Source organism: Fringilla coelebs (genome assembly GCF_963513975.1).
Source record: "Fringilla coelebs genome assembly, chromosome: 4".
In the NCBI taxonomy this organism is placed as follows: domain Eukaryota; kingdom Metazoa; phylum Chordata; class Aves; order Passeriformes; family Fringillidae; genus Fringilla; species Fringilla coelebs.
Genome location: NC_140032.1, coordinates 57,455,210 through 57,482,441, shown reverse-complemented (window position 1 = coordinate 57,482,441; position 27,232 = coordinate 57,455,210). Strand labels below are relative to the sequence as shown.

Genomic DNA, 27,232 nt, shown 5'->3' with positions numbered 1-27,232 from the left:
ATAGATTCCACTTCTTTTCCCTGTCAAGTCACTGCACTGATTATTTTGCCAGTAGTTTACAGGACCTTCAAGACGAAAGGTGTTAATTAAAACCAGCAGAAGAGTTCATGTCTAATGGCTGTCTTGAAAGGCACTTGACATCTGAAAACTTATGTTTCTTGTTTTACTATGGGCTGCCTTTATACAGGGTAAATTTTATTTTCCAATACCATGCAGTGTTCTCATACAGGCAAAAATACTCATTGACATCTCTTATTATTTTGGCAACTCTTATCATTTAACTTACCATAATAAGTTTATTGAGTAATAGTTACTCAATAGCAAGTGATTTTTGGAAAAAGTAAAACCATTGCTGCCATAAATATTCTTAACCAGGTAACACAAATGGAGGTCAAATCTGAGAAGGGTTTTTTGAGCAGCTACAATCATTGGAAGTGTTTAGTGAGAAATGTGGGACTTTGTCTACCATGTATTATTCTGGGAAGACAATTTGGGACAGCACAGGGCTACCCAGCAAGTTCTTGGGAGCTGTCTTCCGATGCAGGTGATAGAAGACAGCTTGGGGGAGGATGCCACAAAGTTGTAGAATTGGTTTTAGGAAAGGAAGAAGGGAAAACAGCAAAATTAAGCCTGTTGGCTTCAGGAAGGGCAGCTGGAGGCAACTTGGAGATGCATATGGAAAAAAGCCTAACAATAGTTAACGGCCTCTGGGCTTGAGTGAAGCTTCTGATGTGTCCTCCCACAATATGCCCATGGTGAGCAGGGAAAGGCAGGGTAGGTACAGCTCTAATTAAGGCTGAGGTGTAGCTGTCACAGCCCAGGGACCATGTGGGGTCTGCAAGAGGCTGTGCTTGCTCTGGTATTCATTCATTTCATTAACGCTGTGGATGGGGGAGGAGAAAGGATGTTTATTAAATGTCTGCAGCACACCTTGCAAGGAGGTGCTACAGGCACTTCAGAGGACAGAACTGGAGTTCAGACTTGCCTTGAGGAACTGAAGAAACTATGAAAAATAGCAGCCAGTGCAGAGACATCAGAGCTCTGTGCCTGGAGGAATGGTGAGTGCCATGAAGGAAGGGGAGGGATGAATGCCAAGGAGTGCAGCTCGAGGCAGGGATCTGGATTAGTGTTGGTCAGACACTGTGTTAAGAGGTGGCATTGCAGAAAGGACAAATATCTGGCTGAGGTGTTGGGAATGTCTGTAAGGCACATGGGGTAATTCTCCTCTGCAGCTGGAGCCCAGAGTTCAATTTTTGGCTCTATAATCCAAGAACAATGTGGAGAAGACAGCAGTGGTCAGAGGTTTAGAACACATGGGCTGTGCGTGGAGGTTGAAGAATTTTACCAATTTATTTAGTCTGGAGAAGAAAAGAGGGGAGATATGATAATGGTATTCAGATATGTAAAATGACAGCTTTGAGAGGAAAATAATAAACCTTGCCTGTGTTCATGTGAGCAGAATAAGGGGAATAACCCGCTTAAATGACAGCAGAGGAGATTGCAACTAATCACCAAGTGACACTTTCTAGCAGTAGGACACAGGGGTGGTTTTGCACTGGCACAACTGTCACAGGAGCCACTGGAGCCCCTGTCACAGGAGGGTTTTTTAGAAAAATTAGTAAGAAAAGCATGTGTTGGGACTGAGGGTAAGTTTGGTGGGTGACTGATGTGCCTCTGAGTGTGAGAGAGACAAGCTGGCCTCTGGGAGTCCCTTCCTGCTCTAATTCTGAGATACAAATTCAGTAACAGAGCTACAGTGGTGATTGAACAACCGTCTGAAAAAGATGGAGATGATAGATGAGGCATTTGGCTTACTGATACTCAGCATGCTGTGGTTTAGAATTTGCATCTCATTCAAACCTATCTCTGGTTTCATATCCTCTTTTGTCTTTCCTAATATCAGAATCTTTTGTAAATGTGAGCATCAGCACTGAGTCAAATTGTTTCCCAAAGATGAAACTTTTCCTAATACGCTCTCAACTTGAAATAGAAAGACAGATTTTAAAATTACCTTTTAGCTCTGCAAAAGGAATTGGAACACATCATTCCTGACATTTCTTTTTAGAGTTACCTTGAGACTCTTCAGTCCTCACCTATCTTATCTTGTACAAGTTTGTCTTCTATAACATTTGTCTGCCTAAGAGTAAATTAAATGCAAAATTCATCAGCTGTTTGGACAGATGGATAGATAGACATTAAGAGTATTGTTTAAAAGTAATCTAAGCAAAGCTGAAGACAGGTTTGGGGTTTTTTTTCTTCTACAGGATAATATCAGTCTGAGTACAAATTTACCCTAATTTTTTACTGTGTGTTTTAGTTGAATTTGGGGCAGTTGTGGTATTCACTGGTGCCCTGCAAAAGCAGAAGGCAGATGGGAGAATTATGCAGGAGGGGATGGTTTACAGGTAGATGCATGAGCTGGTGATAGGAGGGAGAGCAAGGAGAGATGTTAGTATTTTTAAAAGAGTGAGTTAAAGGCCTCAAGGAAATGGCAGTGTGATGGCAAAATGATTCAGTGTTTATCATTGGGGAATCTGCAATAAAAGCAGCAAAAGCATTTTCTTTCACAGCAGCAATCACAAGCACCTTGGGAAAGGTGGCTCTCGCCAAATGTTTGTAGTTACTTGTTCATCCAGTGTTGATTATTTTGTGTTAATTCACTCAGCTCAGGAGCTCCACCTGCATCTGGCACTTTATTTTTTTTTATCCCCCACTGAGGTTTCTGCTTATCTGCTTCTTCCAAGTACAGAAGATTTTGCTTCACCCCAAAAGAGGCAGAAAGCTGAAAAGAAAAATACAATCTAAAGGCCAATTTGTCTTTATGTGTATCTGAATGCTGGATGGGCAACTACTAGTGTTACCCTCTGCAAAGTGCCCTAGGTGTATTTATTATCTTCTCTATAGAAAAGAAACACACATATTTCCTGTGGATTTGCAAGCAAAAATTGTCACATTGACAAAAACAAAAGCAAAAAAGGAGAATTTGTATGCCCCTTAATGGTCCTAATGTGCACAAATGTTTGAGTGATTTTTAAGTGTGTTTCTTGGAAGTGGGTCTTAAGCAGAATTGTAGGGAAAAAATTTAAAAAGGTAGAAACTTGTTGGCATTATGGAAATGGATTAATTTTGGTTTAAAAACAGCAATAGAAGCAAATTATACTTTCATAAGTCCATAGGAACTCAGTGTTGGAGCATCCAAAAGTGTTGCAAGCAGTGTAAATGCTTGGGATAGATGTGAGGGCCACCTGCTTGGGAGTGAATTAGAGGAAACTTATGCAAGTTTATTATGTACATCTAACTGTAGCCATGAATATATTTTCAGGAGGATATGAAATTAAATATATTATGCAAAGATAAGAGAGCACATTACCAGGTTTTTCTGTGACAATAGATGCAGGATTTAACTTTAGCTGTTATTTCTAAACAAGAAAAAAAATAGTAATGGTGATAGAGCCTTTTGCTACTTGAAGGCTCAGTTGTTCTTGGCCCAACAATGATCTGGTAAAGCTTTGAAAAACACTTTTTGGGGAACAGATTTGTTGGTGCTTCCTTTGCCTTTCTCGGAATGTCTCGGCACCCTCAGTGAAAAAAAAATGTGCCATTTTTCATTTTTCCTCTGGGCCATATTGCATTACTTCAATGCAGCCACAAAACCCAGCTGATGTTCCCTGTGATAGAACGATGGAGGAGCACTTGGAGCCATGCAGTGAGATAAAGGGATTCTTCCAGGACTGCTCCTTCTCAGCCAGCAAATTCAAAGCTTGGGGAGGGCCTGACTTTGCATCTGTTGTGAATTTTGCATTGTTCTGTTCTTTCTTGTTGTGTGAGGGATGCAGTTACCACAAGCCAGTCCTGTTTGTGCTTCATGCAACAGCAAGGCAGTGGTAATACAAGCTGGGGGAAATAGAGGTTGTTGCCCAGCATTATCCTCAAATTGATGCCACAATGGACATGTTGTAAAAGTACTTCTCAAGAAATGACTGCTTTAAGATTCCTTAAAAATCTGCAATTTCAGCCACCTTGCACAGAATTTACTGGATTTTTTTCTCTCTTCTTGGTTGTTTCTTAAGTTTTGAGTTTAATGCAGAGAATAAAAGCAAATCTGAGAGCTTTGTAATGCAGATGAAGGTTATCACAAGGTATCTCAGGGTTTGCTCAGAAGTCTTCTCTTGTAAAATAGAAGTGAAAATGGGTGTGAGATTTGATGCAAATGTAGAATGTGGGAGTGGCTTTGTGTTTTCAAGTCAGATGTTGTCCTCCTGCTCTTTTCTTTGCCCTGACTTTCTCCTCTGCTTCTCATTGTCCATTTTTGAGCAATGGGCTCAGTCTTAGCAGTGAAGGGGGCTTCACTTTTTTTTCCATGTTTCTCTCTGGAGTCAGCTTTAAAGTACATCTTTTACCTGTTTTTATTCTTTTCCCAAACCTTGGCATCGTTATTGTTTCTCAGCAACCTTTTCAAGGGCTGCTGTCTGTTGTGCACTTGGACTACATCTGTGCACAATATTAATGTTTCTTTTGGTGGGCTGTGCAAGCACTTCACTGAAGGATTTCCAACTTTGATGGTTGCTGTTTTCAGAAAGAGCAGCTTAAGTACTGTGCTACTGATAGATAAAATCACTTGGCTTCTACTTTCTTCTATATCAAGGATTTAAAATTATCATAACATTCCTGCTTTTTATCCAGCTCCATAGTAGCATTGCACATTTGCAAAGCTTTTGAGGGGAAAAAATAAAAGCATTAATTGGTAAAGTTTTTGTATTGGAAAGTAGACTTTTTCTGCTTCCTCTGTGCATTTTTTCTGCCATTCAGATTGATTATGTGTAGATTTTTGGGGCTTATGAAGCAAAAATGACAAGGCTTCCTCACATGTGGAACTAGAATTTTCTGTCTTCTTTGTATTTTTGTGAGAAATATAGGAAAATGTTATGCCTAGAAAGCAACTGCTTTTCTCAGTTAATAGTGGATGAGTCTGCTCACAGTAAAATATACACCCTGAACCAAGAGCAGACAGGATGCAATGATGCAGGGGGTGACAAATTAAGACTGCAGGGCCAATCAGTATCTCTGATACCTTAGATAAATTGAGAGATACCTTCCTTAGGAACTACAGTATGGAAGGATTCCACTGTTTATTTTAACTGACTTACTAGAAATAAGGATTCTGGCCCTACAAATAAAACCTTTGTGGAAGCAAGTCAGAAAGGGAGTAAGATATATAATATTTGGAGCACTGCAATTCCATATAGTCAATATATTTTTGAGCTTGGGAACCTTTCACAGGCTTTTGGCAAACAAGCTTGCAACAGAGCCATAATTACATATTTCATAAAAGGAGTTCTCAATTTTTAAATACAGTGTGCTTGCCAGAGGTGATGGATGAACATGTAAGGGGAAGACTCCAAAGCAATAAAATGCATCTTTGATGATGGGAACACTGCAGAAATAGGAAGACTGTATAATAAGATAGATAAATGCAGACAGAAGAAGGAAAGAAAATTTCTTTGAGCAAATAAATGTTTTTAAAGCAATGTTTGCATGATTATGTGATCTTAATACCTTGTTTCTGAATAAATAATTTCTTGAAGTTTTTGTCTTTTAGACATAACTAAACAGAAATAACCTTACAAACGGAGCAAGATTTTCTGACATTCCTGTAGAGCTGCATGCAGTGGATTTACCTCTTGGGTAAATGTGGGGCACTTGACAGTTCTCAAAGGAAAAAGCAGCAATTCACCTCAGGCTGGGAGCAGCCAAAAGTTACCTGATGATTGTTTAGTGTCCCAGGTCTTTCTGAGCAGAGTGACATGCCTTCCTGTTGGACATCTGCACAGGAGTGTTCATCCTCTGGCCATGAGCTCACAGAACCCTGGTTACCTTGTTCACTGTTTCTTAGTCTGTTTATTAATTTGGGTTTGGTGGCCTGCAGGCAGTATTTATTGACAACACCCTAACCACCACTCTCTATTTTCACAGGATTTCTGTTCACTTAATTTTCAAAATTACTTGCCCGGTTTCTCCTTGACCATTTGTGTGGTGTCAAACTGTCTGAAAAACCCAAAATATAACCCTGACATACACTTCCAGAAGAATGGAGAGAAAAGGAAATTTCACCTTCCATGTTAAGGTTTATCAGTGCCTCTCAATCCCATCTCTACATGGAATACTTATTGCAGAGAACAGTCTATTTCATTTATATCCATGGGATTCCATCTGACCAGAAGGATCTACCCTTGTGGATTTGGTTGCTTCCAAGGTCTATGGAGGTGTGAGGATAAAACAGAAGCAGCTGTTTTGAGTGAGTTACAGGATGTGAGAGCAGACAATAAACCAACAAAGATTATAAATATGAATTTATCTTTGAATGATACCTCAGGACACTTTTTGTTTGTCTTCTTAGGCTTGTCTTTTTCACTTAAATAGTGGTTTCATTCTTTCCATTGTTTGTATAAGAGATAAAGTCGGGCAGGGCATTGGACAGCATATTAAAACATAATGTAGCAAAAAACACTGTGAAGCAGTAATTGACAAGTACGTCAAAGTAAAAGAAAATAAATAACCAAAATATGAGAGTCCAAAGCCAGTCCCTGGGGAGTTCTTGAGCCTGACAGCAGTCACAAGGCTGATTGGGTGACTCCAGACAGTCACTTTTGTATTCAGGTCACACCTCGTCCTCTTCTTCAGTTACAGCTTCCACCAGCTATGGTGTCCTCTCTCCAAGCATATCTTGACAAAAGTCAGGATAAAGACTTTTCAGAAGGGGTGGTTAACACACTCTGTATTCATATCACCAGTTGGAGAGGAAGAGGAAAAGGTTTCTTACTAAATGGAAAAACTGAAAATACATATGTGTTCAGAAGTATGGCCAACACCTAAGGAAAGGGGTAAATGGTGACTCTTTTAGGCTGCAGTGCTTTGTTTGCCAGAAATTAAATCGATTTGGAAGGGGAAGAGGAGGCACAGAACAATGTTTCTGCAGTTGATGTCCTCATCTCAGAGAAAATACAAATGGTGGCTGTTCCTAACCTTCTTGGATGATCAGCTTTACACAGCTACTCATTGAGATGCTGACTTGTGGGTAGAAGGGGAGTGATACCAGGTGATGTAGGAGGGCAGGAAAGGTGTCCATAAAGATCTATTTCTCTATATTTATTAAGTCTTACCTTTACATAAGATTCTTAGCTCTTAAGTGTTCTATGTAAAGTTATTTCAAAATAATTTTATCACTAGCTTTGTAATATCCTGAGTATTAATCCTTCTGTTTCTTTTTAATGTTGTACTGGAGAAGTTGGAGGCCTTTCATTTTACTGAGCATATTTTGTTTTAAACTCCAAAACTCACGCAGAAATGCAATCATGCAATCTATTGCTTAATAATTTCAATATAACTTTGTCTTGTATGACTTTCTAACATAAGAGTTTTGGAATTTGCTGTGGACATTTAAAGCAGAAATCTTGTATCAAGTCCTTTTTTTTTTCCTCTCTCTTTTTTGTTTTCCTTTTCATTTTAGTATAGGGGATGTCATGGTGAACTGTGGATTTCTGTGAGACATCTTTGTCTCCCAGAAATCACAATGGTGATTTATTATTTAACATTAATTGCTCTCAGTCCATCTTCTTCCTGGCCACTGTGTAAGGTGTTCTTTAAGGCTAACAATACTGGCTGCCTGGGAACAGGGCTTAGGCATGCACAGAGGGCATTGTGCACAGCCCAGTGTTGTGGTCCTGGAGTCACTGGGCCTGTACTCACTTCCCAGAAAACACCATTCCCTGGCATTTATTAATTCATTAGAGCCAGAGCCAAAGAATGAATGTAGAAGTTGGCTCACGTGACTCTTCAGTTCCCTGGTGAAGTCAGGGGCCAGGCATGTTCTGGGAAGATTTCCGGAGCACTGCATGGACACAGAGCTCCAGTTTCCAGCATGCAGTCAGAGCTTGCCCAGAGGGTAGGATGGGTGGAAATAGGTGGTTTTCCTTGGAGCTGAGAAATCTTTCACTAAGTGTTGAGGCTCCTGTTGCAGGTTTGCTCATGGTTTGCCATGAGCAAGCTAAGAAACTGCTGAATGGAAAAGGCACTTTGGTGCAGAGAGAAGATTCAGTCAGAAGGAAGAAGCACTGTAGTTATGACTCCACAAATGCATCTTTCAAGTAAACAGAAGGACTTTCAAAACACCTCAGTGTCCTCTTTTGCATCAATGAAAAATATGCAGCTGCTTTGCAGGGGACTGGCTGTCACCAGTTTGACATAATCAGAAAGCTGCTATTTTTCCAGCTTCCCATGAGCTTCCCAGGACAATCCCTCATAGGGAAGAAGATATTATATTTCTTTTTCTTAAGAGATAAAAGAGGGCTGATGAGTAATACTGAAGTGTATTGTTAAGTGACTTATTTACTTAATTGAGCTTGCTTGTTTGGTACATGTCCCAATTAATTCATTTTTTGTTGTGACCATATTGAAGCAACCTACACCCTTGTGACCTTCTCTTATAATTATTGCTATTTTCCTCATTTGAAGCACTGTTTTGATTATGTACTCAAAAAGCTCTGCTGAAACATCTGTAGTGCTACCACAGAGTCAGATTTTTCCATTGTTTGGAACTCAAGGGTAGCAAGAAAAAGAATCCTTCTTTATTGAAGTTCTTAGAGGTTATGGGTCACTTACAGCCCTTAGGGGATGGGGGGGTGTCTTCCTTTTTAATTTCACAAAATGAGTATTTTGAATAGGCAGAACTTGTTTCTAACTAGAATTTTTTTTTAAGAAAATTCTGTTGTTGGATGGTAGTGCTCAGAGGTGGCTCAGAATTCCTCTGGTGTGAATATTGTACATATTACAGGGTCACAGGAGAATGAAACAGCAGTGGAGAAGGGGCTGGCAAGTATGGCTAGCCCTAAATTTGCTGAGATTGCTATGTGGACTCTCTGCCCCAAATGAGGCATTGTTTTTATTATTGCTTAAATTAAATACAGTATTTGACAGCTCTTTGCCTAAACCACAGTGGAGTTGTGTGAAAATCTCTCTCTGAAGGAGAGACTCTCTCAGCCATGGTAGTCACATCTGCAGTGGTAGCTGACTGTCAGTGAGGGGCTGCCAGTGCAGGGGGGAGGTGTTTATTCCTCAGTGCTTCATGGGATGAAGATTTTGCTGTTTGTGCCAAACTCCACCATGTTGACTTATGCTCACTATAATGTTTTTGCAGTCCTGTCCCCAGCTGCTCTCCCCCCATTTACCTGAAAATGCCAGCCAAGTGGTTTTCCTCCATCAGGGCATGTTGGTGTTCCCACGCGCTGGTGGAGCTTGCTCTGGGCAGCGATCCCAGAGGAGGTGTTGGTTTGGGGAAAGGCGCTCTGCCGGTGCCATCCTTCCTTCCAGTGGAACTAGAGGAATTACACCAAGCCCCTCACTACTGGCTGCTGTGTTTAAAAAGTACCCTTGTAGGTCTGTGCACTTCTTACAGCAGCAGTCCCTTCTCCTCAGGGAACAGGACCCTTGTACACGGTATTTTTGCACTCAAGACTTGCTGATGCTCTTTCTCTTATTGTTTTAAGTAGTACACTGCTGTCCCCAGCCTCTACCTGCCTTTTGCTCCATTCTGTCCAAATCAAACCTTCTTGAAGCATTGTGTAACCTTTTTCCCTCTTCTTCATTCCCAGTCCCTTTCTCTTGACTTCCTTACAAAGTGCTTTCATATCTGTGCGCTATGCTCTGTGGGGTTTCTTTTTTCTGTATTGCAGACTCTGTCTGTTCCTGAAACAATTAAAACCACTTATTAAAAGATAATAGCTCACTCTGGGTCACAGTTTTTCAATGGCCCTCTAAGCTGCTGGGGATTTTGATGCTAGAGGACAGCGGTGCTGGGTAGAGCCTACCTTGGATGTCAGCCATATACTGGGGTGCTGTGTCTTTTGTTTTAATGTTTGTCTGAGCAATCTTCTGGTCTTCAGAGTCAGACTGCTCATGGGTGTGTGTAGATTTGGCACTTTAGAGCATGGATTTAGTAATGAACCTGGAAGTGTTAGGTTAATGGGTGGACTTGATCTTAGAGGTCTTTTCCAGTCTAAATGATTGTGTCATTCTATGTAGCAAGAATTCCTGCCTCAGGAGAAAAGAAATTATCTGAAAATCTTTATTCAGCTTTGAATAATAATCCAGTGTTAGACAGACCATCTCAGACCAGGCTTCTTCATGCAGCAGGCAAAGGTGGGTGACTGAAAAAGCCAAAGGAGTGGTTGTTCCACAAAACCATAATTAGAGGTTAATGCTTGCCCTGCTCACTCTTGACTTTCTCTCTGTACATAACCTGGTTCAACTCCTTGGCTGTACCTATGTCCAGAACACTTTGGCTCAGCATTCTGCTTTAGAGTGTGTATGAAAGATGCTGTATGAAAGATTCATTTCCTTTCCAGCAATGGGAGTTTCCTTTCTAAATGAGCTCATGTGCCAGATCACACAGCACACCGCCAAAGCGCTGCATTTTATGTGACGCCTACAGGGCTCTACTGAATGAAATCTGCAAGTCTTCAGAGTTCTGAAGATGGCTTTGTGTTTTTTGGCATAGAAACAGAAAAGCTGGGGCTGGAGGTAGGAAATGGATTGCCATCTTGGAAATTTAACGACCAGCTGTTTCCCTGTGACGTGTGTGGAAAAGTGTTTGGTCGCCAGCAGACTCTGTCCCGGCACCTCTCGTTGCACACAGGTAAGACAGGGCTTGCCTGTGCTGGTCACAGCTTGTCACTTGGGAATTCTGTGGGGTTTGTTTCAGGGAGGAGAAAGATGGTAAGGAGAGGAGTGTGTGAGCCATCCTCGGCTCACTTGGGGCAGAGCCAAGCATAGGAGCAGGACACAACGTTGGAGCGGGCTGAGGGAGCGAACATTTTATTTCTTTGCAGCCTACGTGAAACTTCTCCTTACAAAACCTGTCGATTCAAGTTTGTCCAGGTTCCAGCAGATCAGACTGTAGACACCAACTGATAACCAAGCTTGGTAATGGAGTTCTGAAGAGAAGGCACAGCCTTTTTTTTTTTTTGGCGGATTTGCAGTTTTTTTGGACAGAAATGTCATTCACCTGATGAACTTTTCAAGTGTCACTGAACAACAAAAGATTTGGCTTTGGTGTTTTAGATCTGTGAAACTGAAAGAATTGAATAACTCATTCAACTTTGCTGTCATCGTACAGTTGTGAGAGGAACAGGGGCTGTTCTACCCCGTATCAACTTTCTTGAAGTGAATCTGCTTCAAATCAGCTGAGACAAACAGAGTTTTTATAAGGAAGATGCACTCTGTCAGCCTGCTGAGGTGCACTGCATAAAATAACACTTGGAAGCAAGAATTTCCCATGTAGTGCTGAGAAATCCTGTTGGTATAATGCCAGTGTATGCTGAGCCATCCAGCAGATCCATCCTGAAAAGGCTCAGATGCTCCATGGTCTAGTGGGGTTTCCTTAGTCCTAAGCTGCTTTATGGAATGCCTTTCCCCTCACACTTATAGCATTATATTTCAATTTTAGAGGAGTAGACCCTCAAAGGAAAAGGTTGTAAAAGCAGACATAATGTTTGGTTATTTTAATCAACCCTTTGCAAAATGCAGCCTGGTGCATGCACAAAAACTGTGCTGCCAGGATCTAGAAATTATTAATATAAAATAAAAAAGAGGAATATTTAAAATGGTGAAGCATCAGAAACTCATGATGAATGAGTTTATTTTTTCCACTGTTTTTTGAGTGAGCTTTTTCATTAGTTCCTTTTTAGAACTGGACTGATGATATACAGTGTTCCCCTTCCTCCTACCATCAGATTTAATAAAAAAATCATCAACTATCAGCTTTCTGCAAGCCATCACATGAGCAACCTCAACAATAAGTCCAAAAATCAAATAAAAGATGCTGGGTAAAGGAAGCAGTTGTAGACAATTGACCTGTTTCTCCACTGGCTTTGCTGCAGCTCCCAGAACAGCAGTTGCCCCAGTTTTCCAGTTTATAAAGTTTTATATTATCCAACTACAAATGGTAGAGCAAATTAAAAAAGCTTGTCCTAAACTACTTTCAAATTAGTTGGTTTTTTTTTTCCTGAGTAATTGCTGTGGACTCCTACAAACTTCTACAACGTCAAGCTTCCAAAGTACCTCATCCTGAAAGCCGCTTGGAGAAACCCAAAGGAATGCACGCTTGGTTACTAGCAGCTTTCAAAGCAGCTGGCTTCAGACTGAGGTATACACTCACATCTTTCTGCTCCTCTTTTCAGAAGAGAGAAAATACAAATGCCACTTGTGCCCCTATGCTGCTAAGTGCCGTGCTAACCTGAACCAGCACCTGACTGTGCACTCGGTGAAGCTGGTGAGCACCGACACCGAGGACATCGTCAGCGCCGTCACGGCCGAGGGCAGCGACGGAAAGAAGCACCCTTACTACTACAGGTGAGCACCCAGACAGGGGCTGGGCACCAGGCACTGTCTTGTGTGCCTGCTGAGGATGTGGGACAGGGCCACCCTTCTGGTGCTGCGGGCTTGGAGCCATGACTGCAGCATTTGTCTTGCCCGTATCTGGCTTAGGATGAGCAGCGAACCCCAGCTGGCTGCTTCGTGCTGTTTGACTTGGCTGGCCACTGGGAAGGACTCGGGGGTTTGCTGTGGGATTGGTTTTTTTAAGAGGCTTTGTGAGCCAGCTGGGCTCTTAGAAGCCCTTCTAACTTTTTAAGCAGTTCCTTTAAGTTTTGTGTTTGGAAACATCCCGTCATCTACACGGATTCACAGCGAATCTAAAGCCCAGTGCTTCCAGTCGCCTCTGATTGTGCCCTTGTCTTTAGCCAAATCCATGAAATCAAATGGCTTAAAAGTGTTATCAAGAATTGTTCTATCAATCCCCACATTTCCTCTGTTTGCTAGAGGTATATACGTTCTGGGACCAACATGGTGAATGAAAGAAAACCTTCAGGAGAATTTGCCTGACAAATTGAAAGGAATTACCCAGATAAAATGGATATTTAGACATTCTTCTTGTTGTATGCACTGTTGTGCACTCTGCAAACTGTGATGTGCACTCTAGTGGCCAAGCAGATTACCAAATCACTCTTACTTTTAGTCAAAGTGCCAAGAGCAGATTTAATTACAAAATCATAGAAGTAAGAAATAAATGAGACCTGCTGGATTAGATTATCTAGTGCTTCCCCTTGGGGAAGCAAAATAGTGCCCTGGAGTATATGCCTTTTCCAATCTTTCTGACTTATTTTAAATGTTAATGGCCTAATCAAAGCAAGAGGACTCTGCAAAGAAAGTTAAATTAAAGGGTCCTTTCCATTGGCTCTCAGTATCACTCTGTTTATGTGCTGGCTGCAAAATCTGTATCCCTGCTAATCATTTGCATAGCTGAAGACTGCTGTTTTCCACTCAAGCATAAGAAATGTTTGAACCCATTTTTACTTGCTTAGACTGAAACTGCCAGGCAGTTTTGCACAAGATCCCAGTTTGGCATGGGAACCATTCCAGGGCTTGAAAATCACTCCTGGAGTGTGCAGCAAGCTCTCTGTTTGTCAGTGTATCAGCTGTACTAAACATCTTGGCAAAGCTGCAGTGCCTCTTATTGCCCAAAGGAATCGGTTAGGTGATGCACAGCATCTGGAATCTGTAGTTTTTAATTAACTTTATGATTATTTAGCATCATTATAGCATGTACAGGATTGTTGCATTGTGCCTGCCCTTAATCACATTGGCATGGCCATCAGTTCAAAGGTAGTTCAGCAGACAAAAGAGTTTTGCAGTGAACATTGAGCAGCGAGGAAGAACAGAAAACTGTGCTGTGAGTTTCTTCTTACAAATTTGGGGAAAGGCAATAGGCTTCTGTTTGTGATTTGGTTTTTAATGTTTCTTTTACTCTTGAATTCTCTTCTGCCTGCAGCTGCCATGTGTGTGGGTTTGAGACAGAGATGAATGTCCAGTTTGTCAGTCATATGTCCCTCCACGTGGATAAGGAGCAGTGGATGTTCTCCATTTGCTGCACAGCGTGCGATTTTGTCACTATGGAAGAGGCAGATATGAAGGCTCATGTCAACAACAAGCACACAGGTGATGATCCCTCTCTCCCAGCTGCAGTGATCTCTCTCTTCCTTGCTTTTTAGGTGCAACCTTCACACTTCCCATTAGCACTCTGCTTTCACTGAAATGCTTGCTAATTAAGGCCTGATCTCTCAAAGCTGAAGTGAATTGGACTCCAGCCAGGCAAATAATCTGGTAGTGCAGATCAATTTTCAAGCTTAGTGAAATAAATGAAGGACTACTTAGCCCTTCTTCTTCCTATTCCCCTTATCCCCCAAATCCCCTCTCCTGCTGGAGTCAGTCAAATATTTCATTTGTTTTTCTGGTTTACTATTTCATCAAAATCCCACTTTGACTTCAGTGATGATAAGGTGCCTTTGAGGGCTAAGTGTGCATACCTGGCTCTAAGTCTGAAATAAACATTATGTTGAGCTTTGCTCCTCTCTGTTTTTGGCCCCCCCCATCAGTCCATCAGTTTGGAATTTGATGCTGATGTTTAGTTGACACTGTGATTCAGCAAGACCATAAATGTACTTTATATTAAATAGCAGAACAAGTCGTGCTCGCTCCCTGGTCCTGCTCACTTAATAGCCAGGGATAAGAGCAATGGCAGTTTTCAAACAAGTTCCATATGCTTAGTCGAACTAATGAAGTCTGGCATAATTTAAGGAGAAGAAAAATGGAATCTTCTTAATTAATTTCTTTTATAAGACCAGGCAGAAGCATTTTTGCTGCCGCAAACTACTCACAGTTGTATTTACAATATGGAACCTGATTGCATCCAGCACAACTTTTCCATCACTAAATTGCTTTTCTTGTCCTACCAGGAATAAAATTGGGAAAACAGGAGGGATGAAGAAGAGGGGAGAGAAGAATACAATTGGTTGTGTTCACAGATACATAAGTTAAATGGAACCACAGAAATATGAACTACTGGAAAACTCTCAGGGGATTTTATGCCAGCATAGCTCTCAGCACTACTTCACTCCATAAAGAGAAGTTCAAGGCAAATGAGAAACACCACCCATAGCTATGTGAAAAGCCTCAGAGCTCAAAAGTGAGCTGTGCTCTGCTGTATTTTCCTATTGTGGCTAAAAGAGTAAAACTGCTACTTGTCTTTTGATGATAGGCAAAACCCCCTTGTTCTTCCTTCGCCCTGCCCAAGTGAGCCCCTCAGCTGGTGATTCAGCCAAATGTTCACACATATGGCAAACACAGAGTGAAAAATAGAATGGATTTTCTGGGTCACTTGACTCCAGTTCCTTATCCTGTGATGTTACCAGGTCATAAAGGGACTGTTTGTGAGGATATGGCATATGTCTTCAAAGAAGTTTCATTGTTTTAAATGAACTATTTCAAGAGACAGGCAGCTGTAGACTTCTTGCATTAAAGATCAGGGACCTTTTTAAAATTTCCAGAGTGCGTCGTAGTGATAATCAGAGAACACACACATTGTTCTTGTCCAGAACTGCCCTCTGTCTGAAACAGCAGTCCTCCTTTTCCTCCCTCCACCTTTCATCCCTCCTTCCACGGTATTTATTCCCTTAGTACATTTCTGGAGAGCAACATTCTGCCTTCTAAATGTACACTGAGCCTTTTCCTATATGGAACATGGTTTTCCTGCTGTACCAATCCCTCACTGCATGTGTTCTTGTTGGAACCCCTGTTCTGGACATATGCAATCACAGCTGTACATGCTGAAATGAAATAAGCAGTGGTGGCAGTACAAACCAGATAACATTCTGTGATCACATTTACCTTCCTTGAAGGCTCCCCAACACTGATTGCTCATATCCATCCCTTGTTCTGCTGCAATTCTTTTGTTTTCCTTGACTATCTCCAACCTAAGCACTTCTCATTTGTAGCAAAAACTCTTGTTACTGGCCCTTCAGGTCATAACCTTGTTCTCTGTGCTATTAAATTTCATTCCATTTGTATTACTCTTGTCCCCAAGGTCAGTGAATCTTTCTGTATGATATCCAGTCATCCTCCCTATTGGCAGCTCGGGTCATCAGATTTCATTAGTGCATTCCTACGTTTTTATCTTAAAGGTGCCACTCAGTTTAAAGTTAAGTACACAGGTGCTGGTGTTTGCAGAGGCCTTGATCAGGGGATTGTATCACATGGAGAATTTAATGTTTTAGTGAAGTCTCAGCTTTTAACACAGCTCTCATTGAACCAGGACATGGATGGGAGGGAATAATTTGCCCATCCTTGCCTCATTGGCTCATATGGGAACTCTCTCTCTTGTTCAGTTCTAGTGTGTGATAGGACTTGGGATTTGGACTTCATACATTTATTGCACGCATAAGGAAGCACTGATGCTTTCTTTCTCCTCCTCTCCTCTCCTCTCCTCTCCTCTCCTCTCCTCTCCTCTCCTCTCCTCTCCTCTCCTCTCCTCTCCTCTCCTCTCCTCTCCTCTCCTCTCCTCTCCTCTCCTCTCCTCTCCTCTCCTCTCCTCTCCTCTCCTCTCCTCTCCTCTCCTCTCCTCTCCTCTCCTCTCCTCTCCTCTCCTCTCCTCTCCTCTCCTCTCCTCTCCTCTCCTCTCCTCTCCTCTCCTCTCCTCTCCTCTCCTCTCCTCTCCTCTCCTCTCCTCTCCTCTCCTCTCCTCTCCTCTCCTCTCCTCTCCTCTCCTCTCCTCTCCTCTCCTCTCCTCTCCTCTCCTCTCCTCTCCTCTCCTCTCCTCTCCTCTCCTCTCCTCTCCTCTCCTCTCCTCTCCTCTCCTCTCCTCTCCTCTCCTCTCCTCTCCTCTCCTCTCCTCTCCTCTCCTCTCCTCTCCTCTCCTCTCCTCTCCTCTCCTCTCCTCTCCTCTCCTCTCCTCTCCTCTCCTCTCCTCTCCTCTCCTCTCCTCTCCTCTCCTCTCCTCTCCTCTCCTCTCCTCTCCTCTCCTCTCCTCTCCTCTCCTCTCCTCTCCTCTCCTCTCCTCTCCTCTCCTCTCCTCTCCTCTCCTCTCCTCTCCTCTCCTCTCCTCTCCTCTCCTCTCCTCTCCTCTCCTCTCCTCTCCTCTCCTCTCCTCTCCTCTCCTCTCCTCCATAAAGAAGCTCTGTCTCTAGGTCCAGTTAAATAACATGCTTTTCAATTATCTTTGAAGAAGATCCTAATAAAAACATATAAATCTTGAGTCCACGCTGTTACCTCTGCAATGGTTAGCTTGGACCAGTAGGTACTTTTGGTTTCTGCCTCCCAAACCTACAGAAATTCTGTTCCCTTTCTGAGTGACAAGTTTTTGAATGCAGAGTAATCAAAGTGTTTTCTTGGGATTTTTTTCAGTCCAGTAATGAGGTAGAATTGTATGATCCCTTCCCTCTACCATCACAGAAGCACTCAATTGCAGCATAAAGTGAGAGATGTACTGTGGTTAAACACTAATAAAAAGGAAGGAGGCTCAACAATGTTTTTTTAAATCAGCTCAATTAATTTCAGACTTGTTTTGAATTAACTCTGAATAGAAGTACTTCCTGAAGTTTAGAACAGAATCATGGAGACTCCATCTAATCTGCTGAACTAGTTATTGTTCTTTGTTTTTCAGCTGAAGAGAGGAAGACACCCAGTGAGTCTAACAGTCCATCTTCATCTTCGCTGTCAGCACTGAGCGATTCTGCCAACAGCAAAGAAGATGCAGATATAACCCCAAAAGCCAAGGGGTCAAACAACCTACTGGTCATTTCTGTAGTGCCTGGTAGTCAGACCTCAGTGAACACTGAAGAGAAGTCAGAGAAAGGTAAAAAAATTGTTTAACAAATACAAACTTTCACTCTCTATGCAGTCAATCTGGCCACAGTGTAAGGACTAGGTTCTGCTGTTCTATTTTTCAGGCTTTGAATGTGTTTTCTGTAACTTTGTCTGCAAAACAAAAAATATGTTTGAGCGTCACCTGCAAATCCACCTGATCACACGGATGTTCGAGTGTGACGTGTGCCACAAGTTCATGAAGACACCTGAGCAATTACTGGAGCACAAGAAATGCCACACTGTCCCCACCAGTAAGGAAAGCAAGTACACAAACTTTTACTGTGTTAAGCACCTCAATACTGTGGGGATAGGACAAAAGAAGTCAGTCAGAAAGGGTTGGTTAACTAATAATCCAGATTTGGGGCTTCCTTGTGTTTAGATGACCCAAGGCCTGTCCTTCAGGCTTGCATCATTACAGCAGATTGGTAACCTAGCAACAGAGGAGCTCTAACAAACTGTGGTCCTTTCCCCATGTTCAAGTCAAAGAGGTAACAGTATGTGATGGGTCCTACAGAGGATGAGGCAGTACTGCAGAGAGCTTTTGGCAAAATAAGGGCTTTTTCCAAGGCATCAGAGCAAAAAGAAGCTCCCAGCACAGGCTCTGTTTTGCACCTGGCTCAAAGAAACTAAATCCTGTACAGCCTCTAGGAATGAAGTTACAACCTTAAAGGTTATAGCCTTTGTATACTCAAATCCAAAGTAATTTCTCTCCAAGAATGAATAACTTGTATGCTTTCTGCTTTGTTTGCATGCCCCACAACAATCACTATTGTATAAATTAACATGTAATGAGTAATACAGTCTTTTAAGATAAAAGCCCTTTGGTTTTGGCTGTGGTGATATCTTTAAAGTCTTTTGGTGCAGAGCAGTGCTTCTAGAGAATGAGTGTGCCCTTATGTCAAAGTCTGACCCCCGAGGGAAGGAGGGACTGCTGGGGCCATGCACTTGTCTCTGGGCAGGCAGTGTGATGTTATGAAAGAGGCAAGGCACTTCCCTGGCCTCTGTCTGGTCCAGCTGCTGCAGGAAAAAAGGCTGGAACCACTGGGAGCCCAGCTAGGGTTCAGCACAGGGCTCCCAGCCTCTGGTGCTCTTGCTGAGCAGGCTGATGTCGGTGTGCTGTGGCTGGGACGCGAGGAGCGCACCGCGTCCAACGTTACCGCGCGCAGCTCCCTTGCTGTGCGCTGCTGCTTTGGAAAACTGGTCCTGTTTGCCAGGCAGCCTCTGGTCTCCAGCTCAGTAGTTCCACAGACTGGGATCTGTGGTCACTTGAGATGACTGAATGTGGAAAGAAGAGCAGATTGAGAAACAAGCACTGTGTCAGAACGACGGGATGTCTGCCTTGGAATACAGACCAGTTGTCTAATGCACGTTTGGTTTAAGCTGCGTCAAATCTGTTCTGTTTACCAAGGAAAAACCATGACCATAATATGACTCAAGTCTTCCCAACAGAATGGGTTTCTCAGTCTATATTCCTGCCCAGTTCAAGTAATAATTAGGTACCTTGAAAGCTGCATCTAAGAAAAAGCTCTGATTTATTTTTTTTTAAGGCATCCAGAAGAGCCTGAAGAGATCTAAGTAAATTGTATTTTTCTGTCTCCTGTTTGCTGTGGGGGAAGAGAAAAAAAACATGATTCTTCCAGCTCCAGGTCAAAATCTGAGATTCTGATCCAGAGAGCACCCAGCCCAGGAGAGGTATGTGTGCATTGACAGCCAAGTCCTCTGGTGAAAGAGATAATCACATTAGAAGCCTCAGTGACAGGCTCCCTCTCTGGATCAGAGTACTTGATGTACATCAGGAAATGTGTCCAGGTGTTTTTGTATCTCTTTGTCCTCCTGTTATTACTCACTTTCCTCAAAAATCTCTTGATTAACTTGTAGATCATTATTATACCTGTATGTGCAACCAGACGTAGCAAGGAAAACACACGTAGGGAGAGAGAGAGAATCTGAGCTTAGAAATTATCCAAAATGCCAGAACACAAATAGCAGACCTGCTAAACAGTGAATGCAGATGTGTGGCAGTGAGGGATTTTGGAAGACAGCAGCCAGCTGCCTTAGTTGTAAGTTTTTATCCAGCCTGGCTCTCTGAACTCACCAGTTCCATGTGGAAGGTGCGTGCTTGGTTCAGTACAGCAGAGACCCCTGGCAGGGAGCTATCCCCACCAACCTCCTCCCAGCTGCACCAAGCAACTGTTTTGGGTTTGTTTGGGGTTTGGTGGGTGGCCAGGCTTGTTCAGCATGCAGCTCAGGCTTCTTTCCAAACTTCCATGATTCCCTTCTCTACCCTTCTTGGCCTCTCCTGGCTCAGGAACTGGGGTGAGGCCCTTTGCCATGTCCACCCCAGGCCGGACGCTTGCCGCTGTGAGTAAGAAGAAGCCACATCCTGTTCCTACACAGCAGCAATTCCTGTCACGGCAGAGGCGGCTGTAGGCAAACACTGCCAAGCACACACCCCTTTCAGCATGCCTAGCTCATCTCCCAGAAATGGGAGTCCCTACAAATCATCCTAACAGCCTGGCTTTCAGCTGCTCCTAGCAAGATACCCAGCAAGCTTATTCCCAGCAAGCTTATTGTTCGTGGTCACATAAAAGGGAATTCCTAAGCTTTTGCTGTACGTGTGGTATTACAAGTTTATTCCATCTTTACTTAAACAGCTGTTTTCATACTCATCTGTAAACACTCACTTTAAACCACTTCTTAATGGAAAAAAATGGCCAAAGTGACTCCGTGCAAACACTAGGAATCGTTACACAAAGTACCTGTGCATCAGTCACCCACCCTGCACTCCCCGGCCTGCTTTGGGGGAAGACCCCATCAAGGTAAGCCAGAAGGTTAAAGGGATGCTCCTTCAGAGTGAATCAATGTTTTCCTAGGAATGCCATTAAATGGGCAAACCTGCTTTAGGTAGAGATGTGTCAAGGTGAACCAGATATCGGAAAGAGGCTTCACAGGGAGAACTGAGTGCCTTTTTCTCCTCCTTAGTAGGTCAGAAAGGGGCTGAGTGCCAGGGTTGAAGCAGGAAGGCTGGTATGCCAGCTGAGTGACTCCTCTTTTCTTTGTCCCTGCCCTTCCTTGCTGTGTTGCCAGGTGCCCGTTCTGCATCTACTCCACGAACCGCCCCGCAGCCATGGAGTGCCACCTGAAGACTCACTACAAGATGGAGTACAAGTGTCGGATCTGCCAGACAGTGAAAGCCAACCAGCTGGAGCTGGAGATGCACATCCGAGAGCACCGCCTTGGCAACCATTACAAGTGTGACCAGTGTGGCTACCTGTCCAAGACGGCCAACAAGCTGATCGAGCACGTGCGTGTCCACACCGGCGAGCGCCCTTTTCACTGTGACCAGTGCAGCTACAGCTGCAAACGCAAAGACAATCTCAACTTGCACAAGAAACTGAAGCACGCTCCACGCCAGACCTTCAGCTGTGACGAGTGCCTGTTCAAGACTACCCACCCTTTTGTCTTCAGCCGCCACGTGAAGAAGCACCAGAACGGGGACTGCTCTGAAGAGGAGAAGAAGGGCCAGTATTCAACCTCCAAGGAAGCCAGTCCGCTCCTACCGGTGATCGGCTCCAGGAACCTTCTGTCCCCCCTCTCAGTTATGTCTGCCTCCCAGGCCCTGCAAACAGTAGCTATGTCGGCTGCGCACGGCAGCGGGGCAGAGCCAAACTTGGCAGTGAAAGCCTTGGCCATCAACGGCACTTCCCTGTGCTTCGATAAATACTGGAACTCAGAGTTTGCCCACCTTATTCCTTTAACAATGTTTTTCCCCAAAAACCACTACGATCTCACATTCCATCCACCCAGACCTCAGACTGCACCGGGAGGTGCCTCTTCACCGAAACACTCCTTCCTTGCCTACCTTGGACTAACAGAAAGGGCAGAAACTGTCTGAGGGCAGCTGCATTCTGTACCAAAAATCCCCCGACGAACCCAGCAGGTTATACATTGCTGCAAACCCTGAGAGGTAACGAACACTTGTACTATATCATTAGTGAGGTTTAGCAAATGGCTCTGTGTGTATACTTATTGCATTGACATGAAAGCTGCTTTATTAAATCTCCAAGAGGTGACCTACTGCATACTTCTACCTTCAGAGGCATGTTCCCAGTACTCTTTATCTAAGAAACTATTTTGTCTTGTTAAGCTGAAAAAAAAAAAAAAAGAGTGTCCTTACTGGCAATCAGCACTTGTAAGATGACATATTGATGCATTTTATTTTTGGGCTTTGTGTGCGTGTGGGTGCGTGGAAGAGAGGCTGCCTGTAGTGTGCCATGACATTGCTTTTGCACATCCCTTGGATTGGCTTCTTTGATCATCCTTTTTTTCCCCTTTCCACACACTCGCTCCCTGCCTTCCCCCGGCCTGCCCCTGAGCCGTGGAGCTGTTCAGGAGCAATGCTTGGGCCGGGGCAGGGGGAGAACTGGTGTATTATTTCAGTGCTGTTTGCAGCTTCCTTTAATTGCTTGATGCCTTGTATTCAGTCGTCAAGGTCTGAGGATTTGGGGTTGAACTGGTGGGGAAAAAGCTGCTGTCAGCACTGCAGGATGAGAGCATGACAATGAAAAGAGTGTGTGTGTCCACACACATGCAGTGTGTGCAGCCTACACACCCACACAGCAGGCCCAACTCTCAGCTCTTACACAGGTGTGACAAACACCTGCCTCTGGGCCACAGCATACATCTTTTGTTTTAAAAGGGCATATAAATATTATATATATACTGTATTATGCAGTGGTTACCTTTTAGTTTGCAGGAACAACTTGTATAACTAGAATTCTATGGTGGAAAAAAAAATCCAACAAGGGGATTTAAAAAAGGGTATGGATAAATTCTGGGTATAAATACTCAGACTAAAAAAAAAAAAAAAAAAGGCAGTTTTGCACAGTGCTTTAGTCTTGCACTAGTTTGTTTCTCACTTGCAAAAAAAAAAAAAAACAAAAACAAGAAAAAAAACAAATTGTGGGCTGAAGTTAATAAGACTGTTTATTTGAAAAGGTACCAGTAACTTCTTTGAAATATAAAGCTATAAAAAGATGCTTTTGGAACCATAAAGTTCTCTTTTATACCCTCAGTATTTCAATTGTACTTGCAAATTTGACAGTCCTCTCGCTCCCCTCCATGTCATCAGTAATACTTTATTCCTTTCTGTTGATGGCAGATAGAGTGTGTCCTGCTAGGAAGCTAACTTTGTACTTATTTAATGCTCCTACTTGTGGTCATTAAAATGACATGTTATATGTAGCACTTTATTGCAGGAAGAAGCAAATGCAGATTGGTTGTATAACCTTTGTTAATCTCAAAATGCCAAGAGTGATCTTAATGCAAGAGAAGCTAACTGACCATTAATTGATTTCTGTTCCTTAGACAACTTAATGTGTGGGAAGAAAGACTGGGATTAAAAGCACTCTGTTTTACAATTGGAAGTATAAAATGTGAAGCCTTTCAAAATGATCATGTGATGTACAGGAATGCCTTCATACTGAATTACTGTTTTCCATGGTATCTCTTGGATTTGGATCTGGCTGTCTTTTACCAGCTATTAGAAGTGTCTGACCTAGCTTTTGCCACAGTCCCCTCCCTGTCCCTTGGCCAAGCCACTGTAGGAGGTGCCCTGAGTCACATCTTTCATGCTATCTGCCCACCCTCGTGCTGTCCTGAAGGAACTTCCTCTACAGGTTGTTGTGGGATGGGGGGATCCAACCACCCCAGCAGGAAAGCAACGACCTGGATCAGGAAGGCATTTCTTGTCCATAAGGGCTCTTTGCCATATGGACAAATAGAAATGTAACTCAATCTTCATTAGTTCTTAAATGAAGCTTGTGTAGAAAGACTTTCTGGATGCAAAACTTGCATCACTTTAACCTATTTGCAAGATTCCTACATTTGTTTTGTACTGAGATGGCCAAACATTCTCCACTGTCATGACCAAATTATTCCTGCATGTGGAGGACATCCCAGTCTGCGCACTCCTGTTACCATACTGGAAGCTAGTTACAAGGGGGAAATATCCGAAATCACAGCAGGTTATCCTTTGGCATTATTAGTTACAGGACAGAGAAGTCTCACCATTTGTTTACATTCCAGCAGACAGTTTTGGTTCTGATGAGCACTTGGCGGGTCTGTCTATGCAGCGAAGAGAACCAGCTGCTCCAAACTGCATGTAAACCTCTGTAAACAACTTACCTAACTCAGGGCCCTGCTCACCACGCTTTACTCCGTCAGAGCTCCTGCTCACACCTCCCTGGGAGCACAGACTAAATAAAAAATGCTGTGTTGGGAAGTACTCAGAGCATAAAATAGTTACTATCTTGATGGCATGAAATCTGCAATCTGTACCCAGCAGCTCTACCAGTTCTGTAAAACACGCTCCACACGCACATCTCTGACCACACCACAGAAAACCAAACACTCCCAAATCAAAAAGCTTGTTTTTCACACCAGCTCCAGGTAAGGTACAGCTGTCCAGGAGGAAGTAGAAGGAGGAATGTTATAATTGTAGGCCACTGTACCTAAACCAAATGGCATTTTAAATGGGGCTGGAGCTTCCAAGAACGCGCTGCCCGAATGCGACCACCACGTGTTTTGACCATGTTCCACTGCACCAGTATTTGACCTGGCAATGTTTAGTGTACCTGGGAAATTTGTTTAGCACTTTGGAAAGGATAAATTCATCCTTTCTGGCAAGTTATAGAAGTTTTCTCTGTAAGGAAAAGTGTGTTAGGAGGTTTTTATTTTTTTAAGGAAAAAAAATACCCTTTTTATCAGAGCTCTTGCATATTAAAATAATTTGTTTGCAGTTCAAGACTAAAGACAGGAATGTTTTTCAGAGGTTCCCCCTACTGATTAATGACCAACAGTTCTGATAAATTCCCCCCACCATAAAGGTAATTTCATACTGGTTTTCACTATGCATTCTCTAACGAAAGCTGGCGTGTTTTTCCATTCAGTACAGTAATTCAGTTAAAGTTCTCAGCACTTTTTTCTTTCTTCTTCTTCTTTTTTTTTTTTTTTTTTACTTGTTGTATTATGTTCAAATATCATTCTGTCAAGGTTTGTGTACATTAATAAAAATTTGTATTGTACAAAGCTTTTTGCATTATAAGGCTGTACAGGGTCATTTTGACAGTAACTGGTATATTTCTTTGCATCTTATGTTGCATTGCCAATTTCTAGTGTATCCAGTTTGGAAGTACAATATACTCTAATTAAAAAGGTTGGCTATATTCTGGTTTCTTTTGGTTTTCCTTCCTCTCTTTTTTTTTTTCACCTTAAATATATTTAGAGTTGATTTGGAGGGAGGGGTAAAGGATTCTCCTACAAGACAAGAAGATAATGTCTTCACTTTTTTTCTTCTTATCAATGATATTAATCTTCAATTTTGAAATTGAAAAGGAAAGCTCTGTCTCTCACTCCTGATGAGAAAATACAGCAAATAGTCTGAGGACAGCTCCAGAACTTCACTCTGTGGGCTCTGTGCTTGTAGCAACCTTCCAGGTCGGTTCTGCAAGGGGGATAATTCCTCTTCTGCACACTCTGCCCAGTCAAGCATTTCAAACAAATCAGATCCTTAAGCAGTAGTTTGGTGCACTTGCTCTTGCTTGGAAGTAAACCAAATGAAGTCAAGGAAATTTCCTTAAAGATGAGCTAAGCAGTGAATGAAAGAACACGGTGCACTAAAACATTGTCACGAAAATAATTTCTTTTTAATGTAAAAATATTGTGCACTCATTTTATCAGCATTTTAGAAAGACCTGGTTTTTTAACCAGAGATTATTGAAACAATTAAAATGCACAGAGGACACTAAAGAAGGAAACCCTAAGAGCAGACAAATGTCCAAGAAATTTCTATTGACACCACTGAACAAGAAAAGATACTCAACATCCTAAAAGGAAGTTAGACTACTTAAACACTGACCAAGGAAAGAAAATAAGCTGGGTGTTCATTAGATAAGAATTATCCTCAGATATATTGTTAACATTAAATACATCTGGACTGCCTTTTTCCTGCAGTTAGGGCAGTGTTAATGTCTACTCAACTGAAAAAACTTCTTACAGTTATTTCTACTCTCCTGAGGTGGGAATACTAATTTTCAGGGCCTTTATCAGTACCTTGTACATATTGCTGGGTGTTGGAATTCACTGCTCCTCTTCTGCTGCTGACTCCTGAAAGAAAAGCTTTGACACAGCATTGGTAAGTCATGGTGTCTCTCAAGAAGATGTGGTGTCTCTCTCTCTTCCTGCCCACACTGTAGCTGTAATAGAAAATATTGTGAGACTCACAGTGGAGTTTTTTGCACTAGACATAAATAATTATCCTAGCAATTAAAAGACAATCATGCAAATCATGCCCAGAGCAGCTGTGGATGCCCCATCCCTGGAAATGTTCAAGGCCAGCCTGGAGGGGACTCTGAGCAATCTGGTCCAGCAGAAGGTGTCCCTGCCCATGGTAGGAGAGTTGGAACTGGATGACTTTAAGGTCCCTTCCAGTGCAAACCATTCTGTGATTCTATGAAGAAGTGGCTTAATTGTTTAAATAAGTTCTAAATCACCAAAACCAGACTGAAGAATTACTTAAAATAAGCTGGGAGGGGCCTGAATTATCTCACTGAATTATCCTGAGTGCCAGTCTCAACCAAAACATAAACTGTCTGCATTCAGCCCCTGTAGCTTTAGTCTGACAGAAAACCCCTGTGTTCACCCAAACAGGGGTGTTAGTGTGACATGCTGAGGTGTGATAAGGAGCCCCTGCCCTTTGCAGCAGGAGGCTATAACAGCCTTGTAGACCTGCATGATTTTAATCAATTAGCTCAAATTTCCCTGGTCTGTATTTTCTGATAATAATCCAATATCCATGTCTGATTCCAGCTCCAGTTGTGTACTGACTCTTTCAGGAAAACAAGAAGTGCCCTGTATTCATTCTGAATCTATGTACATTTTTAATCTATGTTTAAAAAAAAAAAAGCTTAAAATTGCCATTTTTTCATAGTTCTTTCTTATAATCCTACACATGCTCATCATGAGCCTAGCAGAACAAGGCTTTAAGAGAGAATTTGTGGGAAGGGAAAAAAAAGCCAAACCAAACGAAAACAACAAACCTACAATTTTCTGTAACTGTTCGCTGTCGAGAGGGCTTCTCTAGAGTGGAGGGGATGGCATCATTTATGCAGAGCCATGCTTTAATATCCTTGTTGTGTTAAAAATACATAAGTTATGCTCCTAACAGACAGACATCTGCATTATATCATCCACCATCTTATCTGCTGCTAATTGGCCTCCTTGTTGACAAGTCTTAGCAGCAAGGTTAAGTGCTGGCTGTAAAAGCAATGTAGCCTCTTACCCGAGGGGTCAGAGCTCAGGCAGACTGTGCTGGAGCCTGCATGGCCTCTTTCCCTGCTATATATTTTCTGGGAGCTAATAAAACACCAGGGCAATCACTCCTGCCTGGAGTCTGCCAGCCACCACGGTGTCGGTGGAGCTG

The 27,232-nt window shown here is 42.6% G+C and overlaps 1 protein-coding gene across 1 annotated transcript in view; it reads left to right on the top strand.

The window, feature by feature from the left end:
- The window catches only part of ZNF827 (zinc finger protein 827), a 100,817-nt gene extending 75,859 nt beyond the window's left edge, over positions 1–24,958 (top strand). The window contains exons 9-14 of the mRNA XM_084204912.1: positions 10,553–10,690; positions 12,234–12,405; positions 13,883–14,049; positions 17,549–17,740; positions 17,835–18,015; positions 20,839–24,958. Coding sequence (XP_084061038.1) covers positions 10,553–10,690; positions 12,234–12,405; positions 13,883–14,049; positions 17,549–17,740; positions 17,835–18,015; positions 20,839–21,646 — 1,658 coding nt within the window. The 3' untranslated portion in view covers positions 21,647–24,958. The remainder of the gene's footprint in view (positions 1–10,552; positions 10,691–12,233; positions 12,406–13,882; positions 14,050–17,548; positions 17,741–17,834; positions 18,016–20,838) is intronic.
- Positions 24,959–27,232: the final 2,274 nt, after the last annotated feature.